Source organism: Zootermopsis nevadensis, unplaced genomic scaffold (assembly GCF_977971745.1).
Source record: "Zootermopsis nevadensis isolate Lab colony 2312 unplaced genomic scaffold, Znev_1.0 Znev_ptg000024l, whole genome shotgun sequence".
In the NCBI taxonomy this organism is placed as follows: Eukaryota; Metazoa; Arthropoda; class Insecta; order Blattodea; family Termopsidae; genus Zootermopsis; species Zootermopsis nevadensis.
The window spans coordinates 9869961-9891386 of NW_028259156.1; the positions used below are offsets into that span (position 1 = coordinate 9869961).

Below are 21426 nucleotides of genomic sequence, written 5' to 3' on the forward strand. Positions count from 1 at the left end.
CATGCATGGTTGCTTTGTATCACCGTACAGAAACGTCAGATCACAACTGAGGCAATGCGGCGCTGGAACAGAGCGTCTGACCGAAACATCAGATTGTAACATCTGGACACTCGGAAAACCTCTTGTACGAGGTGCGATCGGAAAGTTTCAAGACTGCGCGTATAAAAACCCGTACACTTATCTCAGGTATTAAATTCATCCATCACCCTCGAAGTAGTTCCCCTGGGAGTGAACACAACGATCCCAGCGCCGCTGCCAAGCCTGGAAGCATCCCTGGAAATCTTTCTTTGTCAGCCATTCACGATGATCGACGTCGTACCATCAACGACTTGTGCGACATTGTTGGGATAGGCTATGGGACCTGTCAGCTGATTCTAAAGGAAGAACTCCACATGCGACGCATCATGACAACGCGCCAGCGCACACCGCCCTCAAAGTTCGCCAGTTTTTGGCCTCAAACACTATGGCCGTCATCCCGCACCCTCCTTATTCGCCGGATTTAGCTCCGTGTGACTTCCTCCTCTTCCCAAAGATGAAAATTCAGCTAAAGGGAAGGAGATTTGAGACGATAGAAGAGATTCAGGCAGAATCGCAGATGGTGCTTGACAGGCTGACAAAGAAAGATTTCCAGGGATGCTTCCAGGTTTGGCAGCGGCGCTGGGATCGTTGTGTTCACTCCCAGGGGAACTACTTCGAGGGTGATGGATGAATTTATTACCTGAGATAAATGTACGGGTTTTTATACGCGCAGTCTTGAAACTTTCCGATCGCACCTCGTACGTCTAATGTCGTAGTTTGGTACTATGAAATAAGAAGACCTGACAGGAAGACGTGAGACAAACCATGCAAAAACAAGATTCAACACAGAGACGACATAATATCGCGGTTGAGTGGTTAACAAATCTTTTTCTTATTCTGAAGGTCCTAGATTCGATCCTTTACTAGAAGGCAGATGTTCGGAGAGATTTTACTGTTTTTCCACAGTTTTTTCTAGGAAGATATTGGAACAATGCCTTAAAATAGGGTAAACCAACATCTTCCACGTAATTTCCTACTTAACTTTCACATTTATCACACACGCTCTCACATACCTATAAATCACATGTGTTTTATATTTCTTGATTCATGAGATAAATTAGTAAGTATGAATCACTGAAATGTCACGGGATTTTCTTCCGCGTATATTACCTGAGAAGTTTGCACCAATCTGTTTTTTTGTGAAACGCCAACTTAAGCTCTGACAATCAGCAAAACAATTATGAGATTATGGCGATGACCTCTATTGCTTCTAAATGTAAGCTGAAGAGTGCGTTCAGCAAGCAGTCAGTCTGCTTCAGGAAGCAGGTCGATCATGATGGTTACCAGCAAGACGAGCTTGGCGTTGGCTGTGGCTCTCTACTTGCTACATTCTTCACAAGCTATGGACTCCAACGTGAGTACACTTACTTCAGTTCTACACATATCGGCCTTAATTTGCCAACTTTTCAGGTACGGAATGCATTTATTCGTTTATTAATTAAAATACCTTGGTGGACTGAGGGTGTTTGATAACACGGCGCCAAGGAGAATATTTGGACCTAGGATGAAAGAATCAACAGGAAGACGAAGAAAATTGTATAATGAGGAGATTCATAATTGGTATTCTTCGGTGAGCATTAGGTTGATAAAATCAAGAAGGGTAAGTTAGACAGGATACAATTTAACGTTCGTTTTAAGTGTTCTGTGACTTTTTCATGGTCAACGTGATATTTCAATATGCATTGGTGACACAATTAGAAATAGAAAGACATCGAATTGCTACAAGAAGTACAAGTAACATTAATAACATTTCTGTTGCCTTATTTGTTAAAACAAATTCTTTTCTAGAATGGGAATTGTTGAACGAACTAAAATAGGATAACAACGCAGAGTCACATTTCGCAGAAAAAAGATATAGTCCATGTTAGGTAAAATTTGAAAAGAAAACGTATCTGAACATTAGAAGATGAAGTAGTGCCCCAAACAAGTTTCGTTATCCCAACAATATTCAGTGGAAAACTGATAATGCGTGGAATAAATAAATTAAGGTAATTTATTATTAATCGTTTACTCGACGCTGTTTTAAACGAAATAATCATAGTACGTCAAATTATGTAATTGGAAAAAAAGCCGCGTGGACTTCCGTAAATAACTATCTCGCAATTTGCCTGGAGACAATTAAGAACAAAGGAACAAAATTTACAATGGTGATACTGTATATAATGTGGCCTTATGTGATATACTTAACAGCTCACGATAATTAAGGGCCCATCTCTTTTATTTGTATTTTGGAAGAAAAACGCTTCAGATACCTGGAACAAGAAAGAAAAATCCCATTTTTATGCATTTTATATGAAGTGGCTCGATTATTTAGAATTTCCTTAAAAATTAAAAAAATCTTACTGAATTATATCAATATTAAAGCAATACTGATGATAATTTAAATATTACAAACATAGTAATATGGGCCTCTAACATAAAACTTATTTTTAAGGTTCGTTACACGCTTAGACCTATTTTGCAGTACGTATACCGAATGCTACTGCAATGGAGAGAAATACAAAGTGTCTTACATTAGGCCTATTATGCACAAATACCCTATAATCCTCTCATGTATACGTAAACTTACAGGCTATAAAATGTATATATTTTCCCTGATTTCCAGGGTGAGGGGAAAGGATTGTTTTCCTTCTTCTTTGGAAAACCGAGAACGTGCAACTGCCGTGAGTATTCCACGCCAGGAGATGCAATTACTGCAAGGCTAGTCAAATGCAAGGCAGCCGGCTTTTCTCACGTGTTACTATGTTAATATTAAAATTATGGGACGTGTGGTTCTTTGAAGTATTTATTTCCAATTCTGCATACAGGACTCATCTTATCATTCGACGCTAATATGTGCTATTGACAACATCGTAAAACAGACCATAAATATAGTAAAATGTAAATCTTGGTCCAGGTGATATAAAGAAGCTTCAACCAAATGTCTCGACTTAAATACATTACTTAAGCACAGTGTTTGGGTCTCATTTCAGACCTATAGTATTGATCTCAATTAATTCAGAATAACTGTTTCCGTGAAATTTAAATCTGTGTTGATTTGCATTGTGTATGCTACAAAATCTTTCATTAGACGAACACAGTCGTGTTATTTACAATGTCATCCGCAGATGCCCTTAATTGTGCCTATCTCACGTGTGATGGTATTTGTGCCAAGCAGGCTTGATTTCACCTCTTGAGGTAAGGGCTCTCAATATTTTTCAACTGGTGTGCAGTTACATTTTGAATTAAAATGAGTTTCTATACATTTAACAATAATTCACAAAGTGTGGAAATAACAGTGAGATATTTCTGAACCGTGTTTTTCCATAACGTCGACCTTGTTTCTATACCAATATTTTCCATATTTTAAGCATTTAGGTATCTTATAAATTAGTTATTAATCTTTGTCAACTTTATCAGTTATTTCCTGACCGTTACACGGTATATTATTAACTTTTTTAATTGTAGGCCAGGTAAATGTAAAATGTCCCTGATGCTTCACTAAGCGATAAGCCGCCACATGGTAAAAGTTGGATAATGAGAAAAAGTTATTTTGGTTATTCGCAGTTTGCGGACGACCGAACCGTGTAACTGCTCGTCTGCAGGGTGGAGATTTCTCCCAGACTCATGAGTTTCCTTGGCTGGCGGCCATTATTCTCAACGGGACGGGTGTTTCCAGTGGGGCGCTCATCAATGATCGATATATCATTACAGCTAATGGACCACTGGCTGGGTAAGTGACTGCAATACGACATAAGCTAGTATCTTCCGCGACTTGCAGATACAGTACAATTAAGTTATTTCGACCGTCATATTACATCCAAAGTGACATGATAATTGACCACCTTTGTTGTCATTGATATTTATAATAAGAATATTACACAATAGAAACAAATTTACAAAAAACTTTCGGCTCAATGAGACATAAAAGGAAACGTCTCTTATGAGAGCTCACATATGAAGCTGTCGATCGCTTATATTAAGTTAGCTTATAGGCAAAAATCCTGTTGTGATTTTTTCGACGAAGTTAAAATCTTAACGACACGCTCAGCAAAGTGACAGGCCATTATATTTTGAAATTTAAATTATTTACGTAAGTGCAAATGGGAACACGGAAGTCAGAAAGACGTGCTTATGTTATCAGTCAAGAGAGCAAATCTGTCTTAAATGCCTTAATCACGACGGATATTCAACTGAAATGGTTATTTTAAAGGTTTACTATACTATTACAGGCACCGTATATAGGGCACCCTTAAGAAGGATGTGTGATGTTCTAGCGTTGCATATTAACTGCCTCGTATTCTAGAGGCCCCACATTCAATGCTGGTTCCTGAGGATTCCTATATTGGCCGAAGTATTGCGCAGTTTTTCTCCCTCCCTACAAGCGAATTATGGGACATTCCCTTAAAACAGTGGGCAATCGGGTGCCTTCCACATGGTCCCATGACCTGACATAATCGGCTCCATTGCGACGGTGTTTAATTTCGCTCTGTGAGACTACGTCCAATACAATTAAATTATGTTTATATAAATTTCTGCATTAATTTACGCTTTCTTAAAAAAATATGTTATTTTTTATAAAAATGATAATGTAATTTCTTTTTCAGGTTAACTCCATATCAGGTGAAAGTGACACTTGGTGCATATGACCGATGTCGGGTGGACATCTCTTCTGTCAATGATAGCGTATCCAACATCATCGTTCTGCCCAACTACGATGCGCGCAGAGGGGACCATGATATAGCTCTTCTAGAGTTGACTAATCCTGTTACCTTTAATCAGAACATCAATCCAATTTGTCTCCCGGATGCTAGTAAGATACAGCGTCTCTTACGTTAATCTACTGTTCTTTCTACTTCCACCGATACTATTATTAATACTGATAAACTATTACTAACATTAACACACAAGTACTATTATGACTGATAAACAGCTATTCTACCACCACTACTACAGCTGAAAAACTGATTACTTACTAAAACTCATTACAAGCACCGGTAATAATAGGCCTATTACTACTACTATTTTTATAATTACCGCTACTTATGCCAGCATCATTACTACGGATGTACTATTACGACAACAATGTATATAAATATTTCAATCCGATCCCAGAGGCGGTGCGAGACTTCCAGTCACGTCCTGAGAATTAATAATATCTATTCACCATTGCCCACCAATTTCCTAACGAAACTAAACTCTTTTTACATAGAAACCAAGTGTTAGGTCAGAGATGACGCCCCTTATTGGATGGCTACTTTCTTAGGGCATTCCTCCACTTTGTAGGGCGGTGATAGAATGAGTGTGGAGTAATGACAGGATATAGTTAGCAGAGCAAAACGTAATAATTCAGAAAAAACCTGCTCCACTGCGACTTTGACCACCATGAAATTCACTTGAAGTCAGGATTTAACCCTGGTCTCCACAGTGAGAAGCCAGCGTCTAATCGCCTGATCTATGGCATGAACCGTCAATCCGCTCATCGCCTGAAAGCCCCGCAATGGGGAAACTATCATCGGTTCCTTGATATTAGTTACTGCCAGCTTAATTTTATCAACAGATTTACACCTTAAGATTGAGCTCAAAGGTGGCGAGTTTGTGTAAAACATGTCAAAACGACTAACGCTTTGCCCTAATTTCGTGGTTCAGTGGTATTCCATGCACTGCAACACAGCAAACCGATCAGATAAAATGCATCGTCAGCCATCTTCAGCCAGCCAGCCAGAAGTCGTTATCCATCAAGGTGAGGCTACTCCCGGCGAACGTAAGCTTCGACTACCTTGATACCAACGTCTGTCTCGCTGGAGCTGGCTAACGATGCATTGAATTTGCTATGCTACAGTGTATGGAGTACCTCTGAACCACTAAAATAAGACGGAAGAATTTCAATTTTTCGTTCTTCAAAGCGTTAGCCAGGCTAACACGATTAACACGAAAGCTCCGCCCCGTTTGTGCCGCACTTTATCACGAGTACAATCATGTAAGATTTTGTCTTACAGATGCGAAGTATTTGGGCCAAGTAGCGACGGTTGTCAGTTGGGGTCAAAATCCCAATTCCACGTCAACTACAACTGAACCAACGGCAGCCAACACTACTGTGGCCCCTACCACCACCACCACCCCGGGACGAAGACGTAGGAATACAAACAGTGGTAGGCCGCTCATACCTTATTTGCGGCATGCCAAAACTTCTTAAAGTAAAATTCCATTATACTAGTGAATGGAGCACAGATCTCCCAAAAGAGTTACTTTAGATTTTGCCTCCTGTGTGTTTATATTAATTTATGTAATTTATTAAATAAGGTTCAGTTCGGTCTATCCTTCTCCAGTCTGGTTTCTACGCCACTGTAACTGGCTTTATGATCTAAGAAAAATGTATGCCTTTACCGTTACAACAGTCCTGACACTGTCCACTGTGAGATTGTGCATGTTTGACATGAAGTCGATATTGGATTTGGTTCTAACCCGTATTTTCAGGCTATTGGGTCTCATAAGATGAATGACTATTTTGTTGTGTTTAGCATTTTAAGATTAATGGCGACAGTTGCGATAGAACAGAAACATGTGAAGATACTTTGGCCAATCAGGGTTGCGACACAGATTTATATAAATGGAACGCAGCCTTTGAACGATTTCCTGATCAAATTTGTTTGTTATTTTAGGTTATGAAAAGTGGCTCCAAAATGAAGACGATGGTTTCTGGGAAAACTTAAATTCCCGAAAACGAAGACAAGCAACTGTTCCCCCTGACGACGTCTGTCTTCCCAAGAAGCTAGGCCTTCCAGTATTAGGAGAAGGTCGGTGTCCGGATGCCAGCGTCAATTCTCAACAAATATCAGGAGACACAGGCTGTGCTGGAATTAGTGGAGCTCCAAATCAACTTTGCTCTGTAAGTTCACCTCCTTTATAATAGTACAATTATTAATATATTATATATAAAAGAGATACTTGGCACTTAAGGTACGTAAATTGTATTCTAAACAGATTTTAATTCGAATTATGCAATAATATAAAATTATATGATCAGACATATTATCCACATATTTAATATTTTATTTACACTTTGTTTACACATAATTTCAGACTGACGTCGGAGCACCGGTCCAATTCAGAGATCAACGTGGAGTATACCAACTAATCGGTAAGATACAGACTAAAAGTTTCTTCCGAAATTATTAAATTATGACCATCCATTCTTCCTCTCAAAGATTACATGACAATACAATTCATAACATTTTCTGCACGATTAATACGGTTAAAGTTCGTTCAGATATAACGCACCATCTTCAAAGAACTTCACACTTCGTTTAAACACACTACTTACTACGACACAACATAACTAAGTGTGCGCAATATTTTTGCCGTCATGTGTTAAAGAAAAAGGCAACATTGGGGCAAGTTGCTTTTAGTGGTCAGGACTTTATCTTACTCCAAAATATTTACATACTGTTATTGCCGATTTTAGTGTGAGAAATCAAACGAAAGATTCTGTGATACAACTGTGGCTGTTTGAAGTAATAGCGCATGAGATACGATAGTCTATTCTTAACGCCAGACTCACCATCGTTTTTATATTAATATGAATCTGTGTTTCAGGCGTCCTTTCTGCTAACAACGATTGTGTTAATTCAACACTGCCAACTCTCTATACTAGAATCAACAGCTACGTGTCCTGGATACACAACAACACTCCTAATGCCTGTTATTGTTCATCAATATTAAAATTCGGTTTCTAGACAGCGCCTATGGTTCACTTCGTGAAACCTTGGTGAGGTGCTTGAAAGCGGCTGCAATAAGGAACAGCAAAGTTTCTCATGTATGTCGAATTAAGTCCAAGTTGCATGACTTGGTTAAATTATTAATTAGAAATAAATATGTATGCATCTAGTTCCAATGTAAATGGACGTTTCATGTGTTCCTAATTGTGCTTTAAAAATTGTAACATGGAATATCGTGCATGTAATACAGATACTACACAAGAATTATAAATAGCAGATAACAGTACAGCAATAAAAATATAAAATAAAAGGTTTAAATATTTATAAACAATGCCTTGTGTAATTATTTATTTATTTAGTTACAGTTTACTTAACGATGCTGTTACTAGCTCGAAATACACAGCATCGAATGATGGGATCGGATGATTACTTAAAATTTAACTGGAAAGGACATGGGAGGTAGAGGCCGTTGCCAAAATTAATAAATTATCCCAACATTTGCAGGAATACACTGAGAAAAACCACGAAAACTTTCAGGACATCAGGTCTCGGCCCTAGGTTTTTAACCCGGAACTCCCGAATAAGGAACAGGAATCTTAACTACTCGTCCACGACGTTCGGTCGAAACAAAGGATGCCTGAAGACAGATTCCCGATGTTCTGTTAGTATAAACAAAAGGGGCCGACGAATAATTAGAAGAAACAGTTGAAATTCTTGTAACTGGAACAGTTCAGAGCTAGGATATCTCCCTATACAACAGTCACATTTGAATCACATAATAACGTACGATATTTAACTTTCCACATCAGTTTACATAATAATGCGACGTTCTGGATTTCGTCACAGAAACAGGCGCCCGGGTTTTCGTCGCTGCCACACCACAAATCGCATCGATAACGGAGGCACAAACCGATCATGTACGCCCTTCTAGCACCAAATTTAATAGTCTGTGGATAGTATTGCATCCGGCTCCCTAGGGCTACGCTTAGTTACAGTGTACTATGTACCCACCTTTTACGTTATCAAACAATTTATATATATATAAAACTTTAGTTATTATGATTATTTCGAAACAAAACTGTGACGCTAACCCGCATAACCATCACTTGATTAAAATGGGACGTGTTACATAAGGCTGGTTGTACAATAGTCAGAGACGTGATCTGTTTCGCGTCATACTTCGACTTTGACGTTTCTGGAAGCGACTAGAGGACTGGAGATGTATTTGTACGTTATTCCACCTACCGAACTGCCATGAATAATAGTCGGTGGTTGCTCCCGTTCGTCGTTACGTTGCTTATTCTTGGAGATCAGATGCAGAAAATCCAGGTGAGGTATTAACTCTCGAAAACTAAGCAGCATTGATACTCAAGGCCTCGTCCTCAGATTGCAAGATTTATAGCCACTCTTATGAAGTCCGTTTAGTTCAATTATAGGAAAATTAAGGTAAGTTATAACATTCTAATTGACTAATCTTTAAGAATCACTATCCATTTATACTCTGAATTACTATCATATTTGATCATCATTTAATTTAAAATAAATTCTTGAAAATTAAACTTTTAAAATAAACAGTAGTAATCCACAAACAAAAGATGATATTAGTTATCTGAACGACACAACACAGGAAGGAAATGTTAAATCACACTACACCACCCATAGCATTAAGAACAAATCTTCACCTCTCTTCATTTTATGTGCGTTCCGAAGATAATTCTTTTAAAAATACAAGTTTTATTATGTCCGTTCTTTTATCCGCGTAAGACAGGATTCAAGTCACGTAACCAATTTTGGTCAACTCCGAAATGGCCGATTCATTCAAAATTGTGTCCACTTTACTCAAAGAATTAAATCAACGTTTACAAGCACTGCCTCCACATTTTTACGGCTTTTATTAAAATGTTGTACAGACACGCTCTGATTACGCCTACAGTACCAATATTTAATACAGAAGTTTCAATCACACGAAGTTTTTAAATGACGTGGACAAAACTTTCCATTGAATTTTCTCTGCGTTATATGTGTACCACCATCTGCATTCTATTACGCTTGATATCGACGACATCACTCCAGAAAGGCGTATCAACAAAATGACTGATTTACAGAAATCTAAATTCTTACGCTTATTTCGTTTAACATACGTGCACTATTAGTATTCATACGCCAAAACTTAACTGTTTCTATCCCTGTGCAGAACTACATCATCATTACGCTTTTCTGACATTATCCATCCTTCTAGCATGATTCCCTCAGTTTTTTGGCTTCTTAATTAGACTACTGATCAAATTGTGATTGCATTTTATATATGAATTTGGGGAGTTTCGTAATTTTAAAATTAACTACGAGTATGAATCACGTCCACAATAGATTGTTCCCAATATATTTAACACAAATTAGATAAATTACATTAATGCCTTATTATTATAACTAACATAACCTGTTGGTATGTATTTTAAATAATTTTAATTTTAATTTAATATTATACAGCGCTGTATCAATTATTTGATGCTTTGTTCATTTTATCACACCGAGGCCATAACAATAATCTCAAATTCCCCCAAAGGTTCAATCATCCTGTAACAGAAGCAGAGAAGAAGCGAGAATCAAATGTCGAGCTGAAATAAAACTGTGTCCGTCATACAGTGTTCCGCAGTGCCAGCAATGCGGTAAGAAAATTCAGTCTACCAACTTATCACGCATGTTCGTTCTAAGACATTCAACACCGAGATCTCTTAATAACAAGAGCCAGTTTTTCTCTCCTTGTGTTTACTATTTACACACCAACTGTTTATCACACACGTGTCCGTTTGAAGACACTGAGTTATAAATTGTACCCACATTAGTAGTGGTATTACACACACATTGTGAGTGGTTGGTCACGTGGTTATGTAAATTAGCTTTTACACAGGTTATGACCCAATCCCGCCACACAAGAATGGCGTGAATATTTAAAATATGACTTTGGTTAAATTAGTTCTTAATTTAGAGCACCTATAAACCTAGATACATAATTCTCATTTTAATTTAAAACCGTCACAATTATTTATTTGTCCTATTAATTTCAATACATTTATTAAAGAAAGAAAGCTTTGACGTTCATAAAACTAACAACGTCATAACATCAATTAAATAAACCTTCAAAATATGCAGGAATCAGCGCAACAGTTGCCTACTAACACCCCATTAAATTACGATGGCACTGTCAATGTGCGTGGTGAAATACTCTACGGCTCGTCGTGCTAAAATGCGAACATGACTGCCTTCATGATGTTGTGCAGTGCCGGCTGGTTGGGGCTTATCGACTTTTCAGAGGTCCTTGCAGCCTACTTTCATGTGTCCATAAAATGCCCTGTATTACGTTCAATACATATTTATTATATCTTCCATTCCATCTTACATATTCTGCGTATCCATGACGTTATAGCGTTAGGTATGTTCATGCTTCGTCACCACAATCCAGGGTAAAGCAATAATATGACAGCTAATAAATTATTATAAAATCTGACATTGTTTAAATATGAAAGTAACAAAATCAGTTTCCCATACATAACAAAGTTAGAAGCCAGTTAAATTCGAGGAATGCATTTGTGTCATCCATTTCAGAATTATGCTGCATATTATCTTATGTCTTCTATGTGAAACTTGGTCTCTAGTCCTAGGGGAATTACACAGACTGAGATTCGTTCAGAACAGGAAGCTCAGTAGAATATCCGAATGCAAAAGAAGAAATAAACAAGAGACGGGAGAAAATTTCAAGCGCAATAAGAAGCTTCATAGTTTGTATTGTTTACCAAATATCATGGTTGATCAGATCAAACAGGATGACATGGGTAAGGATTAGACAGCAGAGACAAATTTGTCAAACACTTTAGTTTAAGAAACTAAAGGCAAAATATCGCTTCTATATATGGAAGGATAATATTGTAGTAGATATCAAATAAATGAGTGAGATTTTGAAATGGATTAAACTGGCTCGGATTATGATCCAATGCTTTGTATTGAAACCTTTGGGTTTAACGAAATAAAGGGAACTTCCTGAGCAGCCGATCATTTAACAGATTCTGCCCGTGCAGTTAAATCCTGTCAATAGTTAATCCGTTAAGGCATCTGCTTTATTCAAGCCTGTGGGGTACCCAACTTGAACAGCAGTAGACAGCAAGATACGCGCATAGTTGGGGGAGAGACGGCACCCCAAAATGCTTACCCGTGGATGGTTCTCATCACAGGGAACAACACCCCATCTTGTGGTGGCGTTCTTATCAGTGACCAGTACGTTCTGACAGCAGCACATTGTACGACAACCAGGTGAGCAGAGACCGATTGGCTACCACTGCTACATACAACCCACCTTAAAAACTCCTTGCATTCAACTGACTTCACGTTAACGCATCAAGCAATCAATTAATTAATCCATTCATTCTAGCAGACATCCCATTTCTAAGCTAAGGATAATAAAATATAATGTACGACGAAAAATAATTGAATCATGCACGGATATTCGTGGCTGAGATTAGAAATGTATACAAAATTTATCCACATTCACAAACAAATGAAACATAAAGCGTGTTCAAGTAATGATTCTTGAAATTTGTACGGTAACTACTGCAGAAATTGTTGCAAGACTGGGCATTAATACTGCTCGTTCCTTGATCGAACCTCTAGTGCAGCAACCATCTTTATGCCATACTCACGCGGCAAAAATGGACTAGCAGCATATTACGGTCTAACCTTGAGCTATAACATGATCAGGGGCATCAGCATTTTTACCAACCATGCAAAGAAAATATTCCACTATTGTCCCACTTTAATTCCTCTTTGGTCTTTGTACTGTGAGTTAGTGCAAAAGGCTAGGTCTAAAACAATATTTGTCTGTCCTCTTACATTTATATCAAATTGCGTTGTCGTTTCAGGTATCGTCAAGAGGAGCTCAAAGTAATAGTTGGAGAGCACAATTACTGTGAGCCCGACAACAAGATTTCTATTTTCTCAGTCGAGAAGATGGTAGCGCATCCTCAGTTCAACCCCGGTGCTTACGCCTATGACATTATGCTCTTGAAGCTAAATATGAGACTTACCTTCAACGAGGTTGTAAGGCCCATCTGTCTCCCGCGATGGGGTAAGTCCTACGTATGTTCTATCACGTGACACCAAAGCAGGCCTAGTAAGTCAGTGGTATTCAACCTGGGGTAAACGAAGACATCTTAGGGGGGCGTGAAATTTAATATATATATATTATTTTATGATAAAAACTGAATAATCAGTAATGTAATTTATTTAATTTATTTTAGATGTAGATTATATACTATGTATAACTTGAATTATACACCAACAACTTTGGGGGTACAAAGTTAAAGAGAAATTATATCTGGGGGTACGCGAACAGAAAAGGTTTAATACCACTGTACTGAGTTACTCATGCAGGAACACATACAGCTCAACTTGTCAGATGTGACCACTGTAAACACGATGCGCGGTAGATTTGGACGAGTCCAGTAACCGAGATGAACTAAAGGAGATATGGGGTGAGCCCATCTAGAGAGGCCTTGAAAAGTTTCTTATGTGATATTTAAAATCAATAGCAACTAGATGCATATAAAAATATTATATTGCGGTGCATTATGTTTAAATAATCGAGCTAATGCTGACACAGCCTATATGTTACGAACCGATAATTTGAAGTCCACGTTATACTGAGATTATTTCGAAATCAAAATTTTTCTACGAAATAATATTATCCATTGCAACATTATTTTTACCAGACATATATTTATAATTTTATACGCTGTCAATTTAAATGAATCCCAAGAACAGCGCTTTATAAACCTCTAAACCAAAACTCATCTTTTGTGGTTTACTCATAGCATACGCTACTTAATGTAATGAACAATAATACGCTACGTATCCGCCAGTTTTAGGAAACTCTGCGTCAATTCAGCTACCAGAACAAGAAGCGACTGCTCTGGGTTGGGGAATCTTGACATACCACTCACCACAGCGATCGTGCTATCTCCAGGAGGTTAAGCTGTCCATCATCCCCAGGTCGCAATGCCTTATGAAGTCAAGATACACCCCTGATCAGCTACCCTCCACGTTGTTTTGTGCAGGAGTGCCTCAAGGAGGCAAGGACTCCTGCCAGGTCAGCGCTGTTCTTTGATTATTAATCAATTAATCCACATACACATTCGCATCTTCTACGTTCTTTCAACCACAGACCGATTAAGTACATAGGAAATGACCGAATTGTTAACAGGTTATAGAATTCTCCTGAGATCCCTAAACTATTAACTAATTTATGAGATTTGGTTTTTTCGTGACTGTAACTAATTTAATTGAATGGCACGTGTGTCACTTTTCCAGGGAGACAGTGGAGGCCCACTTCAGGTGATAAATAAAGGGGGAAGATATGAAATAATAGGTATGTGAAATCGAAACTCTCATTTGAATGGTATTATGTATTGTTCGAAAAATCTAATTCTTAATCTGACGATATTCGCAATAAATTATACACACAAGAAAGTGCAATGTATTTCAGACGAAAATAAAAATATTATTACTAAATGAAGACAATGGGAATAAAAAAGGCAATTTATAGTCGTATTTATTTTCAGGTATTATTTCAAACGGCATCAGTTGCGCTCACCCACACTACCCTGGAACGTACACTAACGTACCCATGTTTACAGCATGGATCATCGCCAACACCCAGGATTCTGTGTATTGTACCAACTGAAAAATGTTACACTTTGTGGCATCACGTTTATTACAAATAATGAAAGATAAATCTAAATCTGCTTCGTGTTCCTACTGATGAGTAATTTAAGCTTGTGGACATTTATAACAAATATACAATGAACTTTACAAGCAATCTTGTAAATAAATTAAACAATTTATTTTGTATTATTGATTCTATGGAGCGCAGTCCTGGAGAAACTGATATTAGCTCAGTTGTTCAAGATATTCCTAGTCTTTCATAGAACCCAAGCGTCCATCAGTCTTTCTTATCTGTCCCTTTGTATGTTTCTTTGTTTAAATAAAGTTACTAATTTAAAGTTATTGATCTTGATTAAATTTTCTGGGAAGGACACTGAAATGAGAGGCGATTATTTACATAAAATATGTGTATATGCTTACAACGAATCACCTAATATAAATATTCATCCTAGTATTCAAATAAAATATTTAAATTCAGACGCGACAGTATATAGCAACCGAAACGTAAATCAAGAAGACTATATATATATATATATATATATATATATATATATATATATATATATAATCTGGGTAAATATGTATTCAATAGTAAACTGCTATGATTCAAAACTAGGAATTGGCAGAGGTGAAAAATAAGTAATAAGTAATGCAACACCTTCATCAGGGCAAAAATCTCTCATTATTATTATGGTTTTCCGAGTGGGTCTCAGACTTTTCGGACACAAAGATCTTTGCTCCTGCCGGGGATCAAACAATCGTGCAATCGAAGTCAAATCACTATACTGACTGAGCTACTCCGGTTTTTTTAAGGATATTACATACCTTACAAAATTATAAAGTCGTATGCTCCCATCTAGCAAAAAGAGAAATTTAACTTCCTGTTTGAAAATAAATATAACATTGTATGTAAATAATATGAATAGTCAGGCATTCAATTGCGTAAACTGTCCCATTTTTCCTTTCACTTCTGTTAATGAAATCTATATAAGAAAGTTAATCAAAATATATGGCGTACTTCTGTAAGAAGACGCCAGTGTCTATCATAATTTTGTTGCGAGAGGCGTTATTCATTTAATCGCCATGGATAGAATTTCCTTGCAGAAGCCTGTTAAACCCAACGAAGAAGTTAAAATTAAAATAAAGCAACAGATTGTGTGGAAAAATGCATTAGGACTTTTGCTGATGCACCTTATAGGACTGTACGGGTTACACGTTTCTATTACATTTGCTAAATTGCTGACTTGGATATATGGTAAGCAGAAAACAATTATTTAATATATTTACGTTTATCTAGATTTACGTAGTTACCTCATTTAACGACAATGTTTCAGGTGAAGAATGAGATTGGAAACGTTGCAATTACCCCTCGGGCTGTTTTTCTGCTCCTTGCGAATTACAGACTGCGTCTGTAATTATCCACATGACAATGAAAAATATTTCTCGTTCATAACAAGTCGAAGAAACACAAATAAAAAGGATCGATTTCGAGTTTACCTCGCATTTACGATGTCTACTAAAAGGACCCGCCTAAGGCAATATGAACTGACAGCTATATAACGACATAGGCCTAAGTAATAGGTGGTCTAAACACATCCTAGAACATGATCAAATTCTGTTTTTGCTCGTAATACAGCTGGTTTATGGTGTTTAATCGAAAGCTATAGTACATGCTCTGACATCAATTTTGTTAAGTCTAAATTATTTAAACAAAGAAGAATATTTATGGAACAGAATTCAAATTGAAAACTTTATAATCCCTCAGTTAATCAATAAATTCCACGTCTTTAATGTCCTAATGTTTATTGCCGTATTCTGAGACAGCTCAATCCCGTCCACATATTTAAACCTATATCTTCAACACTGGTTTTAGTAATATCCTCCTAGTGCCTCTAGACCAGTAATATTTTCATACAGATATTTTTTTCACTCATAATTGTCAAGTTTATGGCAACGTTTCTAAAACCCTCCCGATGAGAAATGGAACCTTAAATGAATAGGACGTAAACCGGACTCCGTCGGCTTAGGATGAAGTCCATCGGTAGGATTTTTAAAGTCAATAATAAATCTTCTTGGTACATAAAAGCTATGAATTTCTCAATCTCCTGTGTAACTATAAGCTTATGAAGAAATATCCTGATCTATGCAGTCAGGTGGGATGTAGCCAGATTAGGGTAAAGGCGGGTTTTTATGAAAACAGTTAAAGACCTTCGTGTTCCTTTGTAGCAGACGATTGATTCTTCCTTTCAAATCCGCCAAACCTTCTTCACATTTGTGGGAATCAATTTGGTCTATTTTTAACCTACAAGCGACTGAACTCAAAACGAAATCTTGTACAACATCTGAATACTTTCATGTTTTGCAGGTTTTATCGTCTTTATTATCTGCGGTGCTGGAATCACAATCGGTGCCCACCGCTGCTTCGCGCATCGATCATTTAAAGCAACATTTGGATTGCGGTGTCTTCTGGTGGCGTTTTTCACCATGACAGGAGAGGTAAGAACTGGCGAGTGAATCACAGCTAATGATTTGATTTGTTTCTGCACTGTAAATACAATGACTCCACAGTTGTTTCGAGAATGTGTCATGGAATAAAACACAGCGATGCAATTCTAAATAATTTGTTAGAGCTAAGATTTCTCAGAGGCAATAATAAATTAATATCAAGGATGTTGAGACTCGCTACGCAAAACACAATTCAATTAAATGAAAAAACATAAAAGTTAACTCTGACGTCACAGTTTACTCTTCACTACTTCTTGACAAAAAGAAAATATTTTGGTTCTTAAGAACAAAAAACGGACAATGTTTTTATATATCTGAAGTAGTTCAGAAAGTTTTGTGATGCGTGATGTATATTTTCGTGTCATGAAAATCGTCCAAACTCGTTGGCCACCTTGCCAATAATTCATAACTGTCCACCTTTTGCGACTCTCGTGCTTTTGCTAGATAAAATTATGCTATTAAACTCAGTACCTCTACACACCTTTGTGAGTTAGAGACAATAAAAGATGCTAATCCTGTAAAAAAAAAGTCAGTTTCTAATCCCGTAGCAGATATTTAAGAAGTTCATAAACGTTATGGCTGTATAACGATAAGCAAAACAGAAAAATGAAATAGAACAAACATATCTTGCTTCCACAAGCCTGTACGAAAATGGAACTAAATGTTCAGTTTTCCGCTAGCAGCTACGGTGTCGGCTAGTACTTCTTTTAAACAGTACGTCGGCGAGAAAAATAGAGCAGAACAAAGAGGTTTGTACTTATAAATGTTTTACATAAAATAATGGGATAAATATTTAAACAAAGAAGAATGTCTCGTTTGTTGTACGCAACATACACTTCAGCTACTTCCGTTTCCCGGGTAAAAAACTAGGGTTATAAGACATAAAATTACCACAAGGGTGAGAATGTCAGTGTTAGCTGCCACCTGAGTTGTAAGACCTAATGAACTTTTAAGTAGATAGAAACGTTTAGGAGGAATCATAGATCTGAATATGGAGGCAGCAGGTTCTTCCGAAACGTAGGTACACGGATTTTAACGTACTGTGAAATTGTAGGCGTGTATCAGTGATTCTGAGGAATATCTTCACGACTGATACTGTACCTACCTAAACGTCCACAAAAACGTAACAACCCAATGAGTGATACCTGTTTTTCGACTTTTCAGCTGAATCCATGGACATATAGTAACAAAGTCACGAGCAAATTGTGTCTATTTTATCTTTCCAGAACAGTCTGTATATTTGGGTGCGCGATCACCGCCAACACCACAAATATTCGGACACGGACGCAGACCCTCACAACGCCAAGAGAGGGTTCTTCTTCTCGCACTGCGGTTGGCTGATGGTACGAAAACACCCGGAGGTTATTGCAAAAGGAAAAACCCTCGACCTCTCTGATCTCGAAGCGGATCCAATTATAATGTTCCAGAAAAAGTAAGTTGCCTGGACGATTATAAGAGACGTCACATGAAATGATACTCCGAAATATCACATAATGCAGTTATCTCCATCCTCTTTCTTCTTCTTCTTCTTCTTCTTCTTCTTCTGTCATATCCAAACATTCTAATCAACATTTTTTCCTCATATACCCTTAACCTACACTCTTCCCTTAGGACGAGAGACCAAATTTAACACCCATATAAAACAACGAATAAAATTATACTTTCGTGTATTTAAAGAGGAAGCTAAGAGAAAAAATATTCTGAAAAATGAGAATGTTCAAGATTCTTATATTGACTAATTTCACCTATGAACTGTCCTAAAATACATACAAACCGAAAGACCGCGTGCAAATCAGATACCTGACTCGTGATAATGTTTCTGTTTAATCACTCCTGTGATCACTGTCTTTAATATACGTCATTATTAACAACTACAAACATAGATATGTTCTGATATGTTATTTACAAGATCTTTTGGTCTCTGACTTTTACACATTCTACGACGTTTTATTTTACAGTTTCATTGCAATAACTTTGTTACATTTAATTGCATGTAGAGCACATGTTCTTATTTATTTTATATCTGCGAAGGCACGGACGATGCAACATAAACACTAAGACAAGTCATAACATTTTCATTCCCCAGGATTTTGTACACTTTCTCTGTATATCATAGAGACCAGTAGTTGAATTCGGCCCCTTAGCGTGGAGACCTGGGAACGCACAAAAGTTCAAGAATGTGATTCTTTTCCAGGTATTACTACTTGTTATACGGCGCTATTAACACGTTTATCGTCGCCCTGCCCTATCTACTGTGGGGTGAGTCGGTCCGGGTGTCAATTTTAGGCGTGTTCATTTTACGAAGTGTGGTAGTGTACAACATCACATGGCTCGTTAACAGTGCGGCCCACCTCTACGGCACTAGACCCTACAACGGGTAAGAAAAGTTATTTTCAAATTCTCCTCCTCCTCGAGCGATGTAGTGCAGATGAAACACTACTGTCTTGGGGGGTAGGGGGGTTCTGTGATTAGATGAGTTCAGAAAATATGGGGAAAAAACTCTTAAAAATAAATTCATAAATATAAGAATGCCAGATGATTATCTGATCCTCAATAACTGTGCTTTTTTGTTCGTACTACAGCGAAATTCAACCTGTGGAGAGCAGCACTGTATCAATTTTAACGTGTGGAGAAGGCTGGCACAACTTTCATCACACATTTCCGTCAGATTATCGTGCGTCAGAGTACGGACATAAACACGATTTGTCTTCAAGAGTAATACAACTAATGGAAAAAAGAGGCTGGGCGTATAATCTCAAAGAAACTCCCCAACATTTGGTAAACAAATGGGTGAAGAAATTCGGCGATGGCAGTCACATGTTGAGCTGTGAGTGGAAAGAGGATTCATCTGACGACGCGGAGACACAATTAAGCACCAACAAGGTTTTAAATTGTAGAGAAGAAATTATAAGAAGCGACATGCGTGCATATAACAACGTAGTTAAAGCAACGAATGAAAATATTGCCGCACGAAGACTGAACACTTCAAATGCATGAATTACACAGACAAGACTCTGAAAAAATTCTGGTGTATCAACAATAAAACATGTAGGAATGTCGGCTCTTTTTACACTAGTCCCTGGTTTACCCTGAAAATCAAACACAGTATGATGTTATATGAATTAAAATATCGTTTACTCTGGCATAGCATAGGCTACTGCAAAACATTTTCTGTTGTGAAGTGTGGTACATACGACTTTAGAATCTGAAGTAGAACTCAGTCTGTAATCCCATTATATTTTTAAATTAACAACTTAAAAATCATAAGCATAGCGTAATAATTCTGGTGCGTTCGTCAGAACCTGCCGTTGTATCTTTAACCATGGTAAGTATAATAACCACGGTAATCAAGGGAGCCTCGTGATTCCCCACCCAGTCATTTCCGCGAGAGCAAACTCGTGAATGTCTTCATGGTATGTGGCCGATTTTAAGCACAATTTTAATACTTTTACAAATTTTGGCACAACTCCAAGATATCAAATATCTGAAAAATCCGATTAGTCGTTCTCGAGTTTCATGCGCGTGGACAGACAGACGGACAAGGGAACACTGCTTAGTATACAAGTTATTTATATAAGAAACACTGTATCATGTGAGAAGAAATTTGTTCTCATTATCAGTCTGAGACACTGCATTGTCTTAATGTTAGAGGTCTCTACTTGTATGTTATTTGCATATATCGGTTTTCATTAATATTACAACGCAATTAAATTTTTTTCACAAGTACTAATAATAAACATCTGCATTAACTTTTGTGCAAGAATCTTTAGCATAGCATTTTATAATAATAACTACATTTCAAGTTTTGTACTTTTTTTTAAAACAAGTAAACTACACTTACAATTATTTTCAAATACATGCTAACATAAATTAACTTGGTCTTTTTATTCCAATAATATTAATAAATGCGTCTTCTTTGGTTAGAAAATATGAACATCCAAAGCGTGAAGCAAAACTCTTATTACCCATTGTAAAATTCTCATATCTTTGCATCGGCTTTGCGATCAACGTCCACCGCTGTTTGGTTGCTCCATCTGTTTTACATAAAGTCATCACTATGAGGCTGCATCGTGGAAAATAAACCAACGAAGATGTGTGTAATTTCACATCCTTTTGATATTAGAATATGAATTTAATTTATCAGAAAGAATAACTGGACACAAATAACAGAAACAAATTGCATGCTTCAACGTCATGGAAGGACTTCTCCTTCCCCCCCCCCCCCCTTGCGCTGCTCTAGTCACTGGTACAGCGTCGCTGGCTTTGCTACGCTGCGAGTTCTAAACTGTCTTCGCTCGCCTGGGTTCCGCTGTTTGTCTTCTGGGTTTTTTGCTCCGTGCAGTGCAATAGAAGTCCACTGACACTTCAGAGGTGTTTGATGCCATCATCATCAGGGCGATATGAAATGCCGGTAAGCTTCTATTTCACTGCACGG

At 37.4% G+C, this 21426-nt stretch overlaps 4 protein-coding genes across 6 annotated transcripts in view; 3 read left to right on the plus strand and 1 right to left on the minus strand.

Moving 5' to 3' along the window:
- Nucleotides 1-21426, minus strand: part of LOC110838480 (trypsin-1) — a 98421-nt gene that overhangs the window by 64507 nt on the left and 12488 nt on the right. The window lies entirely within an intron of this gene.
- LOC110838486 (clotting factor G beta subunit) lies at nt 1320-8106 on the plus strand. Of its 2 annotated transcripts, none has more exons than XM_087355438.1 (8): nt 1320-1432; nt 2684-2741; nt 3625-3790; nt 4665-4870; nt 6057-6209; nt 6720-6946; nt 7141-7198; nt 7654-8106. In XM_087355438.1, the coding sequence occupies exons 1-8, from the start codon at nt 1352-1354 to the stop codon at nt 7791-7793; spliced, it is 1089 nt and encodes a 362-aa protein (XP_087211564.1). In that variant the 5' UTR covers nt 1320-1351; the 3' UTR covers nt 7794-8106. The 2 variants fall into 2 exon arrangements, with proteins under 2 accessions (XP_087211564.1, XP_021937391.2); XM_022081699.2 differs by lacking the exon at nt 1320-1432 and adding an exon at nt 1482-1678.
- On the plus strand, nt 8967-14665 carry LOC110838479 (venom peptide isomerase heavy chain). The gene is made up of 7 exons (XM_022081688.2): nt 8967-9104; nt 10339-10441; nt 11897-12080; nt 12686-12891; nt 13685-13911; nt 14133-14190; nt 14384-14665. Exons 1-7 carry the CDS (start codon nt 9030-9032, stop codon nt 14503-14505), a joined length of 975 nt encoding a protein of 324 aa, XP_021937380.1. The 5' UTR covers nt 8967-9029; the 3' UTR covers nt 14506-14665.
- LOC110838478 (acyl-CoA desaturase) lies at nt 15525-21205 on the plus strand. Its single transcript, XM_022081687.2, has 5 exons — nt 15525-15741; nt 16852-16982; nt 18218-18423; nt 19186-19368; nt 19574-21205. The coding sequence occupies exons 1-5, from the start codon at nt 15570-15572 to the stop codon at nt 19986-19988; spliced, it is 1107 nt and encodes a 368-aa protein (XP_021937379.2). The 5' UTR covers nt 15525-15569; the 3' UTR covers nt 19989-21205.

Coding starts and splice junctions, on each gene's coding strand:
- LOC110838486 (XM_022081699.2), top strand. CDS start 1,583: ATGAAAGAATCAACAGGAAGACGAAGAAAATTGTATAATGAGGAGATT. Junction 2,742..3,624: donor ACCGAGAACGTGCAACTGCC/GTGAGTATTCCA, acceptor GGTTATTCGCAG/TTTGCGGACGACCGAACCGT. Junction 4,871..6,056: donor AATTTGTCTCCCGGATGCTA/GTAAGATACAGC, acceptor TTTGTCTTACAG/ATGCGAAGTATTTGGGCCAA.
- LOC110838479 (XM_022081688.2), top strand. CDS start 9,030: ATGAATAATAGTCGGTGGTTGCTCCCGTTCGTCGTTACGTTGCTTATT. Junction 9,105..10,338: donor ATCAGATGCAGAAAATCCAG/GTGAGGTATTAA, acceptor ATTCCCCCAAAG/GTTCAATCATCCTGTAACAG. Junction 13,912..14,132: donor GAGGCAAGGACTCCTGCCAG/GTCAGCGCTGTT, acceptor TCACTTTTCCAG/GGAGACAGTGGAGGCCCACT.
- LOC110838478 (XM_022081687.2), top strand. CDS start 15,570: ATGGATAGAATTTCCTTGCAGAAGCCTGTTAAACCCAACGAAGAAGTT. Junction 15,742..16,851: donor ATTGCTGACTTGGATATATG/GTAAGCAGAAAA, acceptor CATGTTTTGCAG/GTTTTATCGTCTTTATTATC. Junction 18,424..19,185: donor ATTATAATGTTCCAGAAAAA/GTAAGTTGCCTG, acceptor ATTCTTTTCCAG/GTATTACTACTTGTTATACG.